Raw genomic sequence first — 21,555 nt, 5'->3', positions numbered from 1 at the left:
TGCTGATGAAGCAGAGGTCATGATTTTAAATCTCCCCAGTGTAAGTCTGAGGAATTCAGAACGAGGCTCTATAACTTTTTTGTGAGTCGCATAGACTGAGAAAAGTGACTTCCAAAATATACAGTGATCTGGTGGCTTCCAAAAGCTGAAAGATGAAGAGGCCAACTGGTGACTATGCAATAACATGTATTACACTCACATTACGTAGGCAATTTCCAAAGGAATTTAAAACACCCCCCGACAACGGCAAAAAAATTCCAAGTGCAGACAAATTAGTGTTCACTGCATGGTAAAACTGATGTGTGTGTGATGCACTAGGTCGGTATGCGTTCGTAGACACCAAATATGTATAGGCTTAAAGAAAAATTCACAAGCTTGCCCAAAAAAGTGGCACACTTTTTTGCACCATTTTCAGCAACTTGTAGCATTCTCATTTTTCAGGATTGGTGCTCAGTGACTGCTTATTTTTTGCGTATTGAGCTGACATTTTTAAAGGATACCATTTTTGCGCATCATATGTCTGCTGATTTGAAGGCATGAATCATGCCTTCATGATTTAGGATGTTTTTTTTATGTCCTATGTCGTGAAGAGGTTAATTGTACTGTTCTTCTCATAGGGGCCAAAGAGAACTTTTGGACCTCCTTAGACTACAGGGGACAGTCGTGACCAAGTCCTTTACCCATTGTGAATATACCCCTGGCTAAAGAGCATTCAGTAAATATTTCATCCTTATATCAATTACCCCACATCTCCTCAGTGGCTGCAGAGATCACTAAGATTATAGCCACATTAGGCCTTTTTATAAGAAGCATCCTCACCCTGAAAATCCAAATTGGTCTATGGGGAAATAAAATATTACTACTACTCACAAATTCCATGAGGTCTTAATTAAAAACGCATTCCTATAGACAAAGGTTTCTGAACTCTTTCTGCAGCGGAGTCTTGTTGCAAATATTTTTACTGGTATTTATCTTACTTAAAAATGATGAGAAGAAACCGTGAAGGAAGGGGGAGGAGGATGAGGGAGAGGATTAAGACTAGTAGTGAAGCCTCTATTCAGTCTTAACCACAGTAATCATCATAATATACAATAAAAATGGAGAATTTTTCAGGAAGTTTATAAAACATATTTCCCCCTTCAATAGCCAGATGACAACACTAATATAAAGTAACAAAAGAACCTTATAGTCAGCTGTTAAAGCACCTGCTGCCCCAGTGATCCTAGTAGGCCGTTGACTACCTGGATGTAGTGGTCACCTGGATAGACTGGACGTCATCTCTGCAGCTAAGTAATTAGTCCAGGACTAGAGGGGTGAGTGATTAAACAGGTAACTCCTCCTCAAATGTTTTAAGATCTTATAAAACCTCTAAGCAGCTATATTCCTGTCCAAATCATTTTCAGAAAGACTACCTTTATTGTGCATGCTGGAAGCTGTTGTGCACCCCACACATAGTAATATAATGCAGCTTACCCTGATGTGTCTCAAGTTCAGATTTCGCTTGCAGCAACTCTACTTCTTTTGACTGCAGCTGCTCATTGAAATTTGTTGTAAATTCCATTTTTTCCTTCTCCTACATGAATGAAAATACACACACTGATCAATAAATCATTGAGACCAAAGTGTATGCCTGCATGCATATATAGTGGGGGAAAGCGTTATTTAGTCAGCCACCAATTGTGTAAGTTCTCCCACTTAAAAGATGTGGTCGGCCTGTAATTGACATCATAAGATCACAACTGAGAAACAAAATGAGAAAACAAATCCAAAAAAATCACCTTCTCTGATTTGGCAAGATTTTTTTTGCAAAATTATGGTGGAAAATAAGTATTTAGTCATCTAAAAAACACGCAAGATTTCTGGCTCTCACAGACCTGTAACTTCTTCAAGAGGCTCCTCTGTCCTCCACTCATTACCTGTAGTAATGGCACCTGTTTGAACTTGTTATCAGTATAAAAGAAACCTGTCTACAACCTCAAACAGTCACACCCCAAACTCCACTATGGTGAAGACCAAAGATCTATTGAATGATACCAGAAACAAAATTGTAGCCCTGCAGCAAACTGGGAAGACTGAATCTGCAATAGGCAAGCAGCTTGGTGTGATGAAATCAACTGTGGGAGCAATAATAAGAAAATGGAAGACATACAAGACCCCTAATAATCTCCCTCGATCTGGGGCTCCACACAAGACCTCAAACCGTGGGGTCAAAATGATCACAAGAACGGTGAGCAAAAATCCCAGAAGCACATGGGGGACCTAGTGAATGACCTGCATAAAGCTGTGACCACTGTCACAAAGGCAACTCATCAGTAACACACTACACCGCCAGGGACTCAGATCCTGCAGTGCCAGACGTGTTCCCCTGCTTAACCAGTACATGTCCGGGCCCATCTGAAGTTTGCTAGAAAGGATTTGGATTAGCCAGAAGAGAATTGGAAAAATGTCATATGGTCTGATGTAGAACTCTTTGGTAGAAACACAACTCGTCGTGTTTGGAGGAGACAGAATGCGGAGTTGCAGCCAAAGAACACCATACCTACTGTGAAGCATGGAGGTGGCAACATCATGCCTTGGGGCTGTTTCTCTGCAAAGGGACCAGGACGACTGATCCGTGTACATGAAAGAATGAATAGAGCCATGTATTGTGAGATTTTGAGTGCAAACCTCCTTCCATCAGCAAGGACATTGAAGATGAAACACGGCTGGGTCTTTCAGCATGAGAATGATCCCAAGCACACCGGCAGGGCAACGAACGAGTGGCTTCGTAAGGAGCATATGAAGGTCCTGGAGTGACCTAGCCAGTCTCTAGATCTCAACCCCATTAAAAACCTTTGGAGGGATTTGAAGTCTGTGTTGCCCAGTGACAGGCCCAAAACATCACTACTCGAGAGGAGATCTGCATGGAGGGATGGGCCAACATACCACCAACAGTGTGTGCCAACCTTATGAAGACTTACAGAAAACGTTTGACCTCTGTCATTGCCAACAAAGAAGGGAATTTTGTTTACTTACCGTAAATTCCTTTTCTTCTAGCTCCAATTGGGAGACCCAGACAATTGGGTGTATAGCTACTGCCTCCGGAGGCCACACAAAGTATTACACTTAAAAGTGTAAGGCCCCTCCCCTTCTGGCTATACACCCTCCCGTGGGATCACGGGCTCCTCAGTTTTAGTGCAAAAGCAAGAAGGAGGAAAGCCAATAACAGGTTTAAAGACAAATTCAATCCGAAGAAACATCGGAGAACTGAAACCATTCAACATGAACAACATGTGTACCCGAAAAAACCAAAAATCCCTAAGAAAACAGGGCGGGTGCTGGGTCTCCCAATTGGAGCTAGAAGAAAAGGAATTTACGGTAAGTAAACAAAATTCCCTTCTTCTTTGTCGCTCCTAATTGGGAGACCCAGACAATTGGGACGTCCAAAAGCAGTCCCTGGGTGGATAAAAGAATACCTCGTGATAGGGCCGTCAAACAGCCCTGTCCTACAGGTGGGCAATCGCCGCCTGAAGGACTTGTCTACCTAGGCTGGCGTCCGCCGAAGCGTAGGTATGCACCTGATAATGCTTGGTAAAGGTGTGCAGACTCGACCAGGTAGCCGCCTGGCACACCTGCTGAGCCGTAGCCTGGTGCCGTAATGCCCAGGACGCACCCACGGCTCTGGTAGAATGGGCCTTCAGCCCTGAAGGAACCGGAAGCCCCGCAGAACGGTAGGTTTCAAGAATTGGTTCCTTGATCCACCGAGCCAGGGTGGATTTGGAAGCTTGCGACCCTTTACGCTGACCAGCGACAAGGACAAAGAGTGCATCCGAGCGGCGTAAGGGCGCCGTGCGGGAAATGTAGATCCTGAGTGCTCTGACCAGATCCAACAAATGCAAACCTTTCTCAAATTGATGAACCGGATGCGGACACAAGGAAGGTAATGTGACATCCTGATTGAGATGAAAGGGGGATACCACCTTAGGGAGAAACTCAGGAATCGGACGTAGAACCACCTTGTCCTGGTGAAACACCAGGAAGGGAGATTTGCATGAGAGCGCCGCTAGCTCGGACACTCTCCGAAGAGACGTGACCGCTACTAGAAAGGCCACTTTCTGTGAAAGACGAGAAAGGGAAACATCCTTCATAGGCTCGAAAGGCGGCTTCTGGAGAGCAATTAGAACCTTGTTCAGATCCCAGGGCTCTAACGGCCGCTTGTAAGGAGGGACGATATGACAAACTCCTTGCAGGAACGTGCGTACCTGAGTAAGTCGTGCTAGGCGTTTCTGAAAAATACAGATAGCGCTGAGACTTGTCCTTTAAGGGAGCTGAGCGACAAACCTTTTTCCAACCCGGATTGCAGGAAGGAAAGAAAAGTAGGCAATGCAAAAGGCCAGGGAGAAACTCCCTGAGCAGCGCACCAAGATAAGAATATCTTCCACGTCCTGTGGTAGATCTTGGCGGAGGATGGTTTTCTAGCCTGTCTCATGGTGGTAATAACCTTTCGAGATAATCCTGAAGACGCTAGGATCCAGGACTCAATGGCCACACAGTCAGGTTCAGGGCCGCAGAATTCAGGTGGAAAAACGGCCCTTGAGATAGCAAGTCTGGTCGTTCTGGTAGTGCCCATGGTTGGCCTACCGTGAGGTGCCACAGATCTGGGTACCACGATCTCCTCGGCCAGTCTGGAGCGACGAGGATGGCGCGACGGCAGTCGGCCCTGATCTTGCGCAGCACTCTGGGTAACAATGCCAGAGGTGGGAACACATAAGGTAGCCGGAATTGCGACCAATCTTGAACTAAGGCGTCTGCCGCCAGAGCTCGGTGATCGTGAGACCGTGCCATGAAAGCCGGGACCTTGTTGTTGTGCCGTGACGCCATCAGGTCGACGTCCGGCATCCCCCAGCGGCGACAGATCTCCTGAAACACGTCCGGGTGAAGGGACCATTCCCCTGCGTCCATACCCTGGCGACTGAGGAAGTCTGCTTCCCAGTTTTCCACGCCTGGGATGTGAACTGCGGATATGGTGGAAGCCGTGTCTTCCACCCATGTCAGAATCCGTCGGACTTCCTGGAAGGCTTGCCGACTGCGTGTTCCACCTTGGTGGTTGATGTACGCTACCGCTGTGGAGTTGTCCGACTGAATTCGGATCTGCTTGCCTTCCAGCCACTGATGGAAGGCTTGTAGGGCAAGATACACTGCTCTGATTTCTAGAACATTGATCTGAAGGGTGGACTCTTCCTGAGTCCACGTCCCTTGAGCCCTGTGGTGGAGAAACACTGCTCCCCACCCTGATAGACTCGCGTCTGTCGTGACTACCTCCCAGGATGGGGGTAGAAAGGACTTTCCTTTCGACAAAGCGGTGGGAAGAAGCCACCACCGAAGAGATTCCTTGGCCGCCTGAGAAAGGGAGACGTCTCTGTCGAGGGACGTCGACTTCCCGTCCCATTGGCGGAGAATGTCCCATTGTAGTGGACGGAGATGAAACTGCGCGAAAGGGACTGCTTCCATTGCTGCTACCATCTTCCCTAGGAAGTGCATGAGGCGTCTCAAGGGGTGAGACTGGCCTTGAAGGAGAGATTGCACCCCTGTCTGTAGTGAACGCTGTTTGTCCAGCGGAAGCTTCACTATCGCTGAGAGAGTATGAAACTCCATGCCAAGATATGTTAGCGATTGGGTCGGAGTTAGATTTGACTTTGAAAAGTTGATGATCCACCCGAAACTCTGGAGAGTCTCCAGCGCAACGTTCAGGCTGTGTTGGCATGCCTCTTGAGAGGGTGCCTTGACAAGTAGATCGTCCAAATACGGGATCACAGAGTGACCTTGAGAGTGCAGGACTGCTACTACTGCTGCCATGACCTTGGTGAAGACACGTGGGGCTGTCGCCAGCCCGAAAGGCAGAGCTACGAACTGAAGGTGTTCGTCTCCTATAACAAAGCGTAGAAAACGCTGGTGCTCTGGAGCAATCGGCACGTGGAGATAAGCATCCTTGATGTCTATAGATGCTAGGAAATCTCCTTGAGACATTGAGGCGATGACGGAGCGAAGGGATTCCATTCGGAACCGCCTGGTTTTTACGTGCTTGTTGAGCAGTTTTAGATCCAGAACGGGACGGAATGACCCGTCCTTTTTTGGCACCACAAACAAGTTGGAGTAAAAACCGTGACCTTGTTCCTGAAGAGGAACGGGGGTCACCACTCCTTCCGCTTTTAGAGTGGACACCGCTAGCCGCAGAGCATCGGCTCGGTCGGGAGGTGGTGAAGTTCTGAAGAAGCGAGTTGGAGGACGAGAGCTGAACTCTATCCTGTACCCGTGAGACAGAATGTCTCTCACCCAACGGTCTGTGACCTGTGGCAGCCAAATGTCGCCAAAGCGGGAGAGCCTGCCACCGACCGAGGATGCGGAGAGAGGAGGCCGAAAGTCATGAGGAAGCCGCCTTGGTAGCGGGTCTTCCGGCTGTCTTTTTTGGGCGTGACTGAGTCCGCCAAGAATCTGAGCTCCTCTGATCCTTTTGAGTCCTTTTGGACGAGGAGAATTGGGACCTGCCTGAGCCTCGAAAGGACCGAAACCCCGACTGTCCTCTCCTCTGTTGGGGTTTATTTTGTCTGGGCTGAGGTAAAGATGAATCTTTACCCTTGGAGTGTTTAATGATTTCATCTAAGCGCTCCCCAAACAGTCGGTCACGAGAAAATGGCAAACTGGTTAAACACTTTTTGGAAGCAGAATCTGCCTTCCATTCTCTTAACCACAAGGCTCTGCGTAAAACTACGGAGTTGGCAGACGCCACTGCCGTACGGCTCGTAGAGTCTAGGACAGCATTAATCGCGTAAGACGCAAATGCAGACATTTGAGAGGTTAAGGGTGCCACCTGCGGAGCAGATGTACGTGTGACCGTGTCAATCTGTGCAAGACCAGCTGAAATAGCTTGGAGTGCCCATACGGCTGCGAATGCCGGAGCCAATGACGCGCCAATAGCCGCCTCATAGATGGATTTCAACCAGAGCTCCATCTGCCTGTCAGTGGCATCTTTAAGTGCCGCCCCATCTTCCACTGCAACTAAGGATCTAGCTGCAAGCCTGGAGATTGGAGGATCCACCTTGGGACACTGGGTCCAGCCCTTGACCACGTCCGGGGGAAAAGGATAACGTGTATCCTTAAGCAGTTTGGAAAAACGCTTATCCGGATAAGCGTGGTGTTTCTGGATTGCCTCTCTAAAGTCAGAGTGGTCCAGAAATACACTTAATTTACGCTTGGGATACCTGAAATGGAATTTCTCCTGCTGTGAAGCTGTCTCCTCCACAGGAGGAGCAGGGGGAGAAATGTCCAACATTTTATTGATGGACGCTATAAGATCATTCACTATGGCGTCACCATCTGGTGTATCCAAATTGAGAGCGGTCTCAGGATCAGAATCCTGATCAGCTATCTCCGCCTCATCATACAGAGAGTCCTGCTGGGACCCTGACCAGTGTGATGAAGTCGAGGGCCGCTCATAGCGAGCTCGTTTAGGCTGTCTGGGACTGTCGTCCGTGTCAGAGCCATCACCCTGGGATGCAAGAGACACCCCCGGATCCCGGAGCTGTTCCGACTGAGGGGGACCAGGGAGCAATGAGTTAACAGTGTCCATGGCCTGAGTTACTGGTCTAGACTGCAATGTTTCAAGAATTTTAGTCATAGTCACAGACAATCTGTCAGCAAAGACTGCAAACTCCGTCCCTGTCACCTGGACAGTATTCACAGGAGGTTCTGCCTGGGTCACCTCCAGCAGAGGCCCCGGCCGAGCAAGTGCCACAGGGGCCGAGCACTGCACACAGTGGGGGTCAGTGGAACCTGCCGGTAGAACAGCCCCACAAGCGGTACAAGCAGCATAGAAAGCCTGTGCCTTGGCACCTTTGCTTTTTGCGGTCGACATGCTGTTGTGTCCTCTGAGAAATCTAGGAGGGTATATAGCAGAGAATCCCCAGCGACCGTACAGTGCAATGTAAAGCTGCAAGCATAAAATACAATATACACTTCGGCACCAGTGGGGGTCAGCCCTTGAGGGCAGCTTACCGCCCACTGAAAAGCGGGTGTGTGGGCACCAGAATCCCGTGTCTGGGTCTCCCAGTCTCCTCTCTCCAGCTCAGACTGCACACAGGAATGGCTGCCGGCGTCCTGTGAAGAGGGGCGGACCGTGGGCGTGCCTCAAACAAAGTGCGGGAAACTGGCGTCCCACTGTGCCCAGTGTGAGGGCTGGAGTATGCAAAGCAGACTCCAGCCCTCTGCGCTGACGTTCTGTACAGCGTCCCGCCCTTCCCCTGACTGGCAGGCCTGGGGGCGGGAACGAAACGAAACTAGGCCGCAAAAAGCCGGGGACTCGAGTAATAAGCGCGGCCGTGATATATGCACGGCCAGCGCGGAAGTCCCCGGCGCACCACAAGTCCCAGCCGCGCCGCAGCGAAAAAACTGACAACGGCGGCCGCGCGGCAGTTTCAAATACATGTCCCCTCTCAGCAAAGCTGTAGATAGGAATGGCACCAGCGCGCAGCGCTGTTGTCCCCGGCGCACTCACACACCCAGCAACGCTGCGGTGTGCGCGCGATATGTACGGGGACACAGAGTACCTTGACGTAGCAGGGCCTGTCCCTGACGATACTCAGCTCCATTCCAGCAGATTCTCCAGGGGCTGTGGATGGAGCACGGTCTCAGTGCCTGGAGACCGGTAAAATCCCACTTCACCCAGAGCCCTAAGGGGGATGGGGAAGGAAGCAGCATGTGGGCTCCAGCCTCCGTACCCGCAATGGGTACCTCAACCTTAACAAACACCGCCGACAAAAAGTGGGGTGAGAAGGGAGCATGCTGGGGGCCCTAGTATGGGCCCTCTTTTCTTCCATCCGACATAGTCAGCAGCTGCTGCTGACTAAACAGTGGAGCTATGCGTGTATGTGTGCCTCCTTCGCACAAAGCATGAAAACTGAGGAGCCCGTGATCCCACGGGAGGGTGTATAGCCAGAAGGGGAGGGGCCTTACACTTTTAAGTGTAATACTTTGTGTGGCCTCCGGAGGCAGTAGCTATACACCCAATTGTCTGGGTCTCCCAATTAGGAGCGACAAAGAAAGGATTAATAAAATATTGAGATGAACTTTTGTTATTGAACAAATACTTATTTTCCACCATAATTTGCGAAAAAAATCTTGCCAAATCAGAGACTGATTTTCTGGATTTGTTTTCTCATTTTGTCTCTCATAGTTGTGGTCTACCTATGATGTCAATTACATGCCTCTCTTACTTTTTTAAGTGGGAGAACTTGCACAATTGGTGGCTGACTAAATAGTCCCCCCCCCCCAGTGTACAATCATATACCGTATTTTTCGGACTACAAGACGCACCGGACCATAATATGCACCCTGGTTTTAGAGAAGGAAAAAAAAAATTTTAAGCAAAAAATGTGGTCATGACACTGTTATGGGGCGAGGATCTGCTGCTGACACTGTTATGAAGGTAATATCCCCAAATTCTCTACTAAGATACCCCATCCTAGTAATGATCCTCCTGCCTTGTATATAATCCCCATCCTTGTATATATGTCCCTCATCCTGATATATACCCCCATCCTGCTCATATACCTCCATCCTGCTATATACTGCCATCCTAGAATATGCCCTCAGCCTGCAATATACCCCCATGCTGCTATATACCCTCATCCTGCTATATGGCCCCATGCTGCTATATACTGCCACCCTGCTATATGGCCCCATGCTGCTATATACCCTCTTCCTGCTATATGGCCCCATGCTGCTATATACTGCCATCCTGCTATATACCCTCATGCTACTATATGGCCTGTATCCTGTAATCACACACAAAAAAAAAAAAAAAAACGTTTCTACTCACCTTTCCTTGCTCCCTGCAGCATTGCTCCTCCCCCTGTCTGTGCCGGCCAGCTGATCAGTGTGGAGCTATCACCGGCCACTTCCGTGCAGCACGCAGTCTCCTCCAGTCTGCCGGTTAGCTGACTTGCGTGACTAGCAGGGCGCACAGCAATGACGTCATCGCTGTGCTCACCGCTTTCTACACAGATCAGTTGACCAGCAGACTGGAGGAGATCACGTGCTGCACGAACGTGGCCGGTGAGTATGTCGTACTTATTCACTGCTCCCCGCACTGATGATTATGCGTGGTGGGCAGTGAATACAGCCGCACATGATCACTCCAGGCTGTAGTTGCCAGGGGTGATCACGGCCAGCTGTTAATTATGCGCGCACCCTCCGCCCCCCCCCCCCCACCTGTCAGCGCCGGATTCAGCGCTGAGAGATGATGGGCAGGAGGATGGGCGTGCATATGTAATGAGCGGGCCCACGTGGTCACGGCATGTGCTGCTGCAGCCTGCTCGTGCCCCCAATGACCCGCTCCACCCTCATTCCTGCAGCCCTATAGTCACACCATAAGACGCACCCCCCCCACTTTCCCCCAACATTTGTGGGGAAAAAAGTGCGTCTTATGGTCCGAAAAATACGGTATATTATATATTTTACACAAACTTCCACAAGGTGATGCTAACATCACAAGTTAGATGAGAACACTTACCATTGCGCTCAGTTTCTTTTTTAGATTGTCCCGCTCGATAGAGATCTCGCGGAATGCACTGAAAGCTTTGTTCACTCTGTCACTTTCCCCCATGCTTGGTTCTGCACAAAGCTGAATAATTACACAAATAATAATACATACAAATTAGAACAACCCCAAAAGATAAATATTCAAAAATATTTTTCAGCAAAACTGACAAGAAACAAATTATTGGTTTGACAAAGTTCTGCAGTGGGTTAGAAGTTAAAAATTTGAACTATTTTCATCTGCAACTTACATAATATACAAGACACTGCAAGCTGCTTGATTCTGTTCTGTCTCAACAGCCAGAACCCTGTTAGGTCAGTCTCCAGCCCCTTTGTCTCCTCTATAAAATTATTTTAAGATAAAGACAAGCCAGATAAGATCTGGAATTAGAAGGATATTCTAAAGCTGGTGTCACACATAGCGACGACAACGACGTCGCTGCTACGTCACCATATTCTGTGACGTTGCAGCGACGTCCCGTCGCTGTGTGTGACATCCAGCAACGACCTGGCCCCTGCTGTGAGGTCGCAGGTCATTGCTGAATGTCCAGCTTCATTTTTTGGTCGTCACTCTCCCGCTGTGACACACACATCGCTGTGTGTGACAGCGAGAGAGCGACGAAATGAAGCGAACAGGAGCCGGCGTCTGGCAGCTGCGAAGCTGTAACCAGCGTAAACATCGGGTAACCAAGGGAAGCACTTTCCCTGGTTACCCGGTGTTTACGCTGGTTACCAGCCTCCGCTCTTGCTGCCAGCGCCGGCTCCTGCTCTGTGCCCATGTGGCTGCAGTACGCATCGGGTAATTAACCCGATGTGTACTGTAGCAAGGAGAGCAGGAAGCCAGCGCTAAGCAGTGCGCGCGGCTCCCTGCTCTCTGCAGTGTGACATGTAGCTGCAGCACACATCGGGTAATTAACCCGATGTGTACTGTACCTAGGAGAGCAAGGAGCCAGCGCTAAGCGCGGCTCCCTGCTCTCTACACATGTAGCACAGCGACGTTATGATCGCTGCTTCTGCTGTGTTTGACATCTAAGCAGCGATCATAACAGCGACTTACAAGGTCGCTGTTACGTCACAGAAAATGGTGACGTAACAGCGACGTCGTTGTCGCTGTGTGTGACCCCAGCTTAAGGAGGAAAAAAGGGGGCTGATGGAAAACAGGTTAAACAAAATTAAAGCAGCTTTAAGTGTATTGTAATATATGCAAGCTGCAGAGGTTAAGAAACAATTACAAATTAGATAACATTTCAAATAAACTTAAACAGAGTTTTTTTTTCTTTCAGGAAACGTGGACCCCCAGGTGTAGTTTGTTATTACGGGTGAAAAAAAAACCAAACACTAAAACTGCTTTATTCATCTTCCATGGGTGCAGCACAGAGTCTCTGCCTGCAGCTACTGTCATGCTGTCAGCACTGCAGCCGATGGCTGCACTGCACTGCAGCAGATGGGTTCAAAATAGACAGCATGAGCCGCTCACGCCAACAGTACAGCAGAGCCGAGTATCCGTGCGAGGTGAGAGAAAAAAAGAGAGAAAAAAAGAGAGAGAAAAAAAAAAGAGAAAAAAAGAGAGAAAAAAAGAGAGAAAAGAAGGGAATTTTGTTTACTTACCGTAAATTCCTTTTCTTCTAGCTCCTATTGGGAGACCCAGACAATTGGGTGTATAGCTTCTGCCTCCGGATGCCACACAAAGTATTACACTTTAAAAAGTGTAACCCCTCCCCTCTGCCTATACACCCTCCCGTGGATCACGGGCTCCTCAGTTTTGGTGCAAAAGCAGGAAGGAGAAAACTTATAAATTGGTCTAGGGTAAATTCAATCCGAAGGATGTTCGGAGAACTGCAAACCATGAACCATAAGAACAATTCAACATGAACAACATGTGTACACAAAAAAACAACCAGCCCGAAGGGTACAGGGGCGGGTGCTGGGTCTCCCAATAGGAGCTAGAAGAAAAGGAATTTACGGTAAGTAAACAAAATTCCCTTCTTTGTCGCTCCATTGGGAGACCCAGACAATTGGGACGTCCAAGAGCAGTCCCTGGGTGGGTAAAAGAATACCTCAATAAAAAGAGCCGAAAAAACGCCCCCCTCTTACAGGTGGGCAACCGCCGCCTGAAGGACTCGCCTACCTAGACTGGCGTCTGCCGAAGCATAGGTATGCACTTGATAGTGTTTCGTGAAAGTGTGCAGACTAGACCAAGTAGCTGCCTGACACACCTGCTGAGCCGTAGCCCGGTGCCGCAATGCCCAGGACGCACCCACGGCTCTGGTAGAATGGGCTTTCAGCCCTGAAGGAAGTGGAAGCCCAGAAGAACGGTAGGCTTCGAGAATCGGTTCCTTGATCCACCGAGCCAAGGTTGACTTGGAAGCCTGCGAGCCCTTACGCTGGCCAGCGACAAGGACAAAGAGCGCATCTGAACAACGCAGGGGCGCCGTGCGACACACGTAGAGCCGGAGTGCTCTCACAAGATCCAAAGAGTGCAAATCCTTTTCACACTGGTGAATTGGATTAGGGCAAAATGAAGGCAAGGAGATATCCTGATTGAGATGAAAAGGGGATACCACCTTAGGGAGAAATTCCGGGACCGGACGCAGAACCACCTTATCCTGGTGAAACACCAGGAAGGGGGCTTTGCATGACAGCGCTGCTAGCTCAGACACTCTCCGAAGTGATGCGACTGCCACTAGGAAGGCCACCTTCTGCGAAAGACGTGATAGAGAGACATCCCGCAGCGGCTCGAAAGGTGGTTTCTGAAGAGCTGCTAGCACCCTGTTAAAATCCCAGGGTTCCAGCGGACGCTTGTAAGGTGGGACTATGTGGCAAACTCCCTGCAGGAACGTGCGGACCTGCGGAAGCCTGGCTAAGCGCTTTTGAAAAAACACGGAGAGCGCCGATACTTGGCCCTTGAGAGAGCCAAGTGACAAACCCTTGTCCATTCCGGATTGAAGGAATGAAAGAAAAGTGGGTAAGGCAAACGGCCATGGAGTAAAACCGTTATTAGCGCACCAGGATAGGAAGATTTGCCAAGACCTATAATAGATCTTGGCGGACGTAGGCTTCCTGGCCTGTCTCATGGTGGCAATGACATCCTAAGATAACCCTGAAGACGCTAGGACCAGGACTCAATGGCCACACAGTCAGGTTGAGGGCCACAGAATTCAGATGGAAAAACGGGCCTTGTGACAGCAAGTCTGGGCGGTCTGGAAGCGCCCACGGTTGACCCACCGTGAGATGCCACAGATCCGGGTACCACGACCGCCTCGGCCAGTCTGGAGCGACGAGAATGGCGCGACGGCAGTCGGACCTGATCTTGCGTAACACTCTGGGCAGCATCGCCAGAGGAGGAAACACATAAGGCAGTCAAAACTGCGACCAATCCTGAACTAACGCGTCCGCCGCCAGAGCTCTGTGATCCTGAGACCGTGCCATGAATGCCGGGACTTTGTTGTTGTGCCGTGACGCCATGAGATCGACGTCCGGCGTTCCCCAGCGGCGACAGATCTCTCGAAACACGTCTGGGTGCAGAGACCATTCCCCCGCGTCCATGCCCTGACGACTGAGAAAATCTGCTTCCCAGTTTTCTACGCCCGGGATGTGAACTGCGGAGATGGTGGAAGCTGTGGCTTCCACCCACTGCAGAATCCGTCGGACTTCCTGGAAGGCTTGACGACTGCGAGTGCCGCCTTGGTGGTTGATGTATGCGACGGCAGTGGCGTTGTCCGACTGGATACGGATCTGCCTGCCCTCCAGCCACCGATGAAAAGCCAATAGGGCTAGATACACTGCCCTTATCTCCAGAATATTGATCTGAAGGGAAGACTATCGGAGTCCAGGTTCCCTGAGCCCTGTAGTGGAGAAAAACCGCTCCCCACCCTGACAGGCTCGCGTCCGTGGTGACCACAGCCCAGGTTGGGGGTAGGAAGGATTTTCCCTGCGACAGAGAGTTGGGAAGGAGCCACCACTGAAGTGACGTCTTGGTTGCAAGGGAAAGAGAGACGTTCCTGTCGAGCGAAGCCGAACTCCTGTTCCATTTGCGGAGAATGTCCCATTGGAGTGGCCGAAGATGGAATTGCGCGAACGGGACTGCTTCTATAGCTGCCACCATCTTCCCCAGGAAGTGCATGAGGCGCCTTAAGGGGTGTGACTGACTCCGAAGAAGGGATTGCACCCCTGCCTGCAGAGAAAGCTGTTTGTCTCTCGGAAGCTTGACTAACGCTTGCTGGGTATGAAACTCCATCCCAAGGTACGTCAGTGATTGGGTCGGTGTCAACTTGTTTCGGGAAGTTGATGATCCACCCGAACCACTGGAGAGTAGCCAGAGCGACAGATAGACTTTGTTGACACGCCACCCGAGACGGGGCCCTGACTAGGAGATCGTCCAATCACCGAGTGGCCCTGAGAATGCAGGACCGCCACAACGGATGCCATGACTTTGGTGAAGGGACGAAAGGACCGAAATCTCGATTGAACCTTTCTCTGTTGAGGTCTCTTAGGTTTGGCCTGGGGTAAGGAGGAATCCTTTCCTTTGGATTCCTTAATAATCTCATCCAATCGTTCGCCAAACAAACGGTCGCCAGAAAACGGCAAACCGGTTAAGAACCTCTTGGAAGCCGAATCTGCCTTCCATTCGCGCAGCCACATGGCCCTGCGGACTGCCACAGAGTTAGCAGATGCTACAGCTGTACGGCTAGCAGAGTCCAGGACGGCGTTCATGGCGTAGGATGAAAAGGCTGACGCCTGAGAGGTCAAAGACGCAACTTGCGGAGCAGAATTACGTGTGACAGCATTAATCTCAGTCAGACAAGCCGAGATAGCTTGGAGTGCCCACACGGCTGCAAAGGCCGGGGCAAAAGACGCGCCCGTGGCCTCATAGATGGACTTCACCAGGAGCTCAATCTGTCTGTCAGTGGCATCTTTTAGCGATGAGCCATCTGCAACCGACACCACGGATCTAGCCGCCAATCTTGAGACTGGAGGATCCACCTTGGGACAGTGAGCCCAACCCTTAACGACTTCAGATGGGAAGGGGTAACGCGTGTCAGTGAGGCGCTTAGTAAAGCGCTTGTCCGGGACCGCTCTGGGCTTCTGGACAGCGTCCCTGAAGTTAGAGTGATCAAAAAACGTATTGCGTGTACGTTTGGGGAACCGAAACTGGTGTTTCTCCTGCTGAGACGCCGACTCCTCTACAGGAGGAGGCGGGGGAGAGAGATCTAACACCTGGTTGATGGACGAGATAAGATCATTTACTAAGGCGTCCCCCTCAGGTGTATCAAGGTTAAGGGCGACGTCAGGGTCAGAGCCCTGAGCTGCGACGTCCGCCTCGTCCTCCAGAGAGTCCTCAAGCTGGGATCCCGAGCAGCGAGAGGAAGTCGGGGAAGAGTCCCAGCGAGGCCGCTTAGCTGGTCTAGGACTACGGTCCGGGCAGGAGTCTTCCGCCTGAGACCGAGGGGCCAACCTATGAGCGCGCTGTGGCGCGGACCGAGAGGGGCCTGGAGGCGACGAGCCAACAGGGGCCGGGGCCTGTGAAGGGTCCGGTCTGGACTGCAAAGCCTCTAGCAGCTTAGAAGACCATTTGTCCTTAGACTGTGCAATGGATTGAGAAAGTGACTCAGAGTTTCTCAGCAAAAGAGGCGAACTCTGTCCCTGCAGCCTGGTCAGGGGGAGCAGGGGGGGGTCTACATGAGCCGAGGGGCCCACCAGTGTCCGAGGCTCCGGCTGAGCAAGCGAAACAGGGGTCGAGCATTGCTCACAGTGAGGGTAGGTGGAACCCGCAGGTAACATAGCCCCACAAGAGGTACAGGCCGCAAAAAAACCCTGTGCCTTAGCAGCTTTGCTCCTTGTGGACGACATGCTGTTGTCTCCTAGGAGAGTGATCACTGAGGGTATATGGGAAAGGGGTATACAGCCCACCGAACAGATAGATATAGATATATACGTATCTAATCTGGCACCCTAGGGGGACCAGCACCGGGTGACCGGTGTGGCTTACCGACCGCTAACGAGCGGAGTGTGTCCTCCAGATTCCCTGCCTTGGATCCCCCGGAGCTGCAGAGCTGTTCACTGAGAATCCTCCACCGGCAGAATGCCAAAAAATGGCTGCCGGAGCTCTCAGGGGAGGAGTGGAGCCGTGGGCGGCGCCAGCAAAGTGCGGGAATCTGGGGTACCCACAGTGATCAGTGAGGGGGGAGGAAACATGCAGGATGCTCCAGCCCTCATATCCGATGTCAGGTCGGTAATCCCGCCCTTACCCCTGACAGGCAGGCCCGGGGGCGGGATTTTTGCGACTAGGCCGCGATGAAGCCGGGGACTAAATTTGAGACCGCGCCCGACAAGCAGGCACGGTCGGCGCGGAAGTCCACCGGCCTCCTGAATTCAGCAGCCGCCGCGGCTTCCGGGAAGAAGGTGCGCTCCCTGCACAGTCCCCTATGGGGACACAGAGTACCTTTGAGTTGCAGGACCCGGTCCCTGAGGTTGAAGAGGCTCCGGTCCGGCAGGTTCCCACAGGGGCTGCGGATGGAGCACGGTCCCAGTAAATGGATGACCGCTTAGGATCCTACTTCTCCCAGAGCCGCTTAAGGGATGGTGAAGGAGATGGTATGTGGCTCCAGCCTCTGTACCCGCAATGGGTACTTCAACCTTAACAACACCGCCGACGTAGTGGGGTGAGAAGGGAATATGCCGGGGGCCCCGTGGGGGCCCTCTTTTCTTCCAACCGACATAACTAAGTTGAGAATGCATGAGTGGATGTGTGCCTCCTTCCACACAAAGCATAAAACTGAGGAGCCCGTGATCCACGGGAGGGTGTATCGGCAGAGGGGAGGGGTTACACTTTTTAAAGTGTAATACTTTGTGTGGCCTCCGGAGGCAGAAGCTATACACCCAATTGTCTGGGTCTCCCAATGGAGAGAGAAAAGAGAGAGAGAGAAAAGAGAGAGAGAGAAAAGAGACAGAGAGAAAAGAGACAGAGAGAAAAGAGACAGAGAGAAAAGAGACAGAGAGAAAAGAGACAGAGAGAAAAGAGAGACAGAGAGAAAAGAGAGACAGAGAGAAAAGAGAGACAGAGAGAAAAGAGAGACAGAGAGAAAAGAGAGACAGAGAGAAAAGAGAGACAGAGAGAAAAGAGAGACAGAGAAAAGAGAGACAGAGAGAAAAGAGAGACAGAGAAAAGAGAGACAGAGAAAAGAGAGACAGAGAAAAGAGAGACAGAGAAAAGAGAGACAGAGAAAAGAGAGACAGACAAAAGAGAGACAGACAAAAGAGACAGAGAGACAGAAAGAGACAGAGAGACAGAAAGAGACAGAGAGACAGAAAGAGACAGAGAGACAGAAAGAGACAGAGAGACAGAAAGAGACAGAGAGACAGAAAGAGACAGAGAGACAGAAAGAGACAGAGAGACAGAAAGAGACAGAGAGACAGAAAGAGACAGAGAGACAGAAAGAGACAGAGAGACAGAAAGAGACAGAGAGACAGAAAGAGACAGAGAGACAGAAAGAGACAGAGAGACAGAAAGAGACAGAGAGACAGAAAGAGACAGAGAGACAGAAAGAGACAGAGAGACAGAAAGAGACAGAGAGACAGAAAGAGACAGAGAGACAGAAAGAGACAGAGAGACAGAAAGAGACAGAGAGACAGAAAGAGACAGAGAGACAGAAAGAGACAGAGAGACAGAAAGAGACAGAGAGACAGAAAGAGACAGAGAGACAGAAAGAGACAGAGAGACAGAAAGAGACAGAGAGACAGAAAGAGACAGAGAGACAGAAAGAGACAGAGAGACAGAAAGAGACAGAGAGACAGAAAGAGACAGAGAGACAGAGAGAGACAGAGAGACAGAGAGAGACAGAGAGACAGAGAGAGACAGAGAGACAGAGAGAGACAGAGAGACAGAGAGAGACAGAGAGACAGAAAGAGACAGAGAGACAGAAAGAGACAGAGAGACAGAAAGAGACAGAGAGACAGAAAGAGACAGAGAGACAGAAAGAGACAGAGAGACAGAAAGAGACAGAGAGACAGAGAGAGACAGAGAGACAGAGAGAGACAGAGAGACAGAGAGAGACAGAGAGACAGAGAGACAGAGAGACAGAGAGACAGAGAGACCGAGACAGAGAGACCGAGACAGAGAGACCGAGACAGAGAGACCGAGACAGAGAGACCGAGACAGAGAGACCGAGACAGAGAGACCGAGACAGAGAGACCGAGACAGAGAGACCGAGACAGAGAGACCGAGACAGAGAGACCGAGACAGAGAGACCGAGACAGAGAGACCGAGACAGAGAGACCGAGACAGAGAGACCGAGACAGAGAGACCGAGACAGAGAGACCGAGACAGAGAGACCGAGACAGAGAGACCGAGACAGAGAGACCGAGACAGAGAGACCGAGACAGAGAGACCGAGACAGAGAGACCGAGACAGAGAGACCGAGACAGAGAGACCGAGACAGAGAGACCGAGACAGAGAGACCGAGACAGAGAGACCGAGACAGAGAGACCGAGACAGAGAGACCGAGACAGAGAGACCGAGACAGAGAGACCGAGACAGAGAGACCGAAAGAGAGACCGAAAGAGAAAAAAAAGAAAGATGGGGGCGGCAGAGAACAGAGTGCAGGGGGAGAGAAGACCGTGCACGGCGGGTGAGAGCGGGGGGGGGGGACCGGCGGCAGAGAAGAGAGTGCAGGGGAGAGATACATAAAGAGGGCAGGTGGCATAGAGAAGAGTCAAAGGGGGGAGAAGACAGTGCACGAGTGACAGAGCGAGCAGGGGAGGGGGGTGCTGGGGTGGCAGAGGAGACAGTTAATGAGGGGGGGGGGGATTATATATTATATAACTATGTGTGAGTGGGTGTATGTGTGTATATATCTCCTATAGACTCACATTGGTGGTGGCTATATATAATACTCATTACATAGTATTAATTTATCTATCAGGTGCTGGGGCAGAATACTGACAGCCAATGAGTGTACAGAAGGCGGGGATGGACAGTGAGGCCGGGCGGTGCCAGCTCTGACTGTGAGGTTCGGCATAGGAAAATGTCATGTTTGGTTGAGCTGAATGTAAACAAAGAGCTGCAGAGAATAAAGTGATAATTCAAGAGGAACAAAACTTGTAAAAAATAAATAATGTAGGGGTGTTTTATATGACAATACAGCACAGATTAGCTTAAAATTTTTTTGGAGTTTATGTCGGACAACTCCTTTAAGTAGCAATGGAAATAGCAGCCTGAATTCAGTTTACACTTTATATACCTTATCCTCCATTTGTCTTAATCTTTTCTTTAGGGTGCTATTTTCACGTTCAGTGTCTTTGAGGCGCTTCTTGATGTCTTCATATGCTGTGACGAGGGCAAAGTGTGAGGCCACTGAAGCCTCCCCAGAAGAGGCAGAAATGGGGGCACTTTGTTCTCTTCTTTTAATATGATCTTCTTTCTCATGAGTCAGGATGCAGATATCATCGTCTAGAAAGGAATCCATGATGGCTGAAACAAGGTAAAACAAATTTTATTACTGAAAAATAAGCGAAACTGTCCAACAACACTCATCTCAAAACACTGCAAGCTGTAAACGAGGAGCTAATAAACACATACATATATACATATACATACATATACATACATACATACATACATACATACATATAAATTTATTATATACACTACAGTTCAAAAGTTTAGGTCACTTAGATGATTCCTTATTTTTGAAAGAAAAGCACATTATTGTTAGCTTCATTGAAAAACAAATTAAAAAGAAATACACTCTGTTAATGTGGTAAATGACTATTCTAGCTGCAAACGTCTGGTTTTTAATGCAATATCTACATAGGTGTATAGAGGCCCATTTCAAACGACCACCATTCCAGTGTTCTAATGGTACATTATGTTTGCTAAGGCTAGTTTCACACATCCGGCATTTCGCCGGATCCGCCACACTCCAGTACAGTGTTAATACTGTACAATGGCATTGCAGCAAGCTCCGGTCACATGACAGCATGAAACCGGGAGGTAGCCGCAATGCCATTGTACTTTATTACACTGTACTGGAGTGTGGCGGATGTGTGAAACTAGCCTGTGTTAAGGTGGCTTTACACACTGCAACATCGCAAACGACATCGCTGTAACGTCACCGGTTTTGTGACGTAACAGCGACCTCCCCAGCGACATTGCAGTGTGTGAAACACATCAGCGACCTGGCTCCTGCTGTGAAGTTGCTGATCGCTACAAATCGTTCAGGACCATTCTTTAGTCCTTTGTTTCCCGCTGTGCAGCATGATCACTAGAAAGTCTCAGTGTGTAAAAGGACTTTACAGCGACTTAGTTAGCGACTTCCCTTTCAAAAAGCTGCTTTACAACGTCCCCAATGACTAGCTGGGTCGTTCTGCAGGTCCGGATCGCTGTTGCGTCGTTGGCCAGGTCTGCCTGTTTGACAGCTCACTAGAGACTTTGTAGCGATCCCGGCCAGGTTGGGATCGCTGGTGGGATCGCTAGAAAGTCTCAGTGTGTAACGGGGCCTTTAGAAGGATAATTTATGTTTAGAAATCCCTTGAAAATCCTTGTGCAAGTATGTTAGCAAAGCTGATAACAGTTTTGCTGATTAGAGAAGCTATAAAACTGACCTTCCTTTGAACTAGTTGAGAATCTTGAGCATTACATTTGTTGGTTCCATTAAACTCTCAAAATGGCCATAAAAAGAGAACTTTCATGTGAAACTCAACAGTCTATTCTTGTTCTTAGAAATGAAGGATATTCCATGCGAGAAATTGCCAAGAAACTGAAGATTTCCTAAAACGGTGTGTACTACTCCCTTTAGAAGAGAGCACAAACAAGCTCTAACCAGAGTAGAAAAAAGTGGGAGGCCACGCTGCACAACTGAGCAACAAGACAAGTACATTAGAGTCTCTAGTTTGAGAAATCAACGCCTCACAGGTCCTCAACTAGAAGCTTCATTAAATAGCACCCGCAAAATGCCAGTGTCAACGTCTACAGTGAAGAGGCGA

At 49.8% G+C, this 21,555-nt stretch overlaps 1 protein-coding gene across 5 annotated transcripts in view; it reads right to left on the bottom strand.

The window, feature by feature from the left end:
• The window catches only part of AZI2 (5-azacytidine induced 2), a 92,377-nt gene that overhangs the window by 48,317 nt on the left and 22,505 nt on the right, over positions 1-21,555 (bottom strand). For all 5 annotated transcript variants that reach the window (XM_075315257.1, XM_075315255.1, XM_075315254.1 and 2 more), the window contains 3 exons: positions 19,812-20,041; positions 10,547-10,657; positions 1,474-1,573 (listed from right to left, as the gene is read on the bottom strand). In XM_075315257.1, coding sequence (XP_075171372.1) covers positions 1,474-1,573; positions 10,547-10,657; positions 19,812-20,036 — 436 coding nt within the window. In that variant the 5' untranslated portion in view covers positions 20,037-20,041. The remainder of the gene's footprint in view (positions 1-1,473; positions 1,574-10,546; positions 10,658-19,811; positions 20,042-21,555) is intronic.

This window comes from Anomaloglossus baeobatrachus, chromosome 6, assembly GCF_048569485.1.
Source record: "Anomaloglossus baeobatrachus isolate aAnoBae1 chromosome 6, aAnoBae1.hap1, whole genome shotgun sequence".
Classification (NCBI taxonomy): domain Eukaryota; kingdom Metazoa; phylum Chordata; class Amphibia; order Anura; family Aromobatidae; genus Anomaloglossus; species Anomaloglossus baeobatrachus.
The sequence above is the reverse complement of the archived record's forward strand: the minus strand, read 5'-3'. Positions and strand labels throughout refer to the sequence as shown.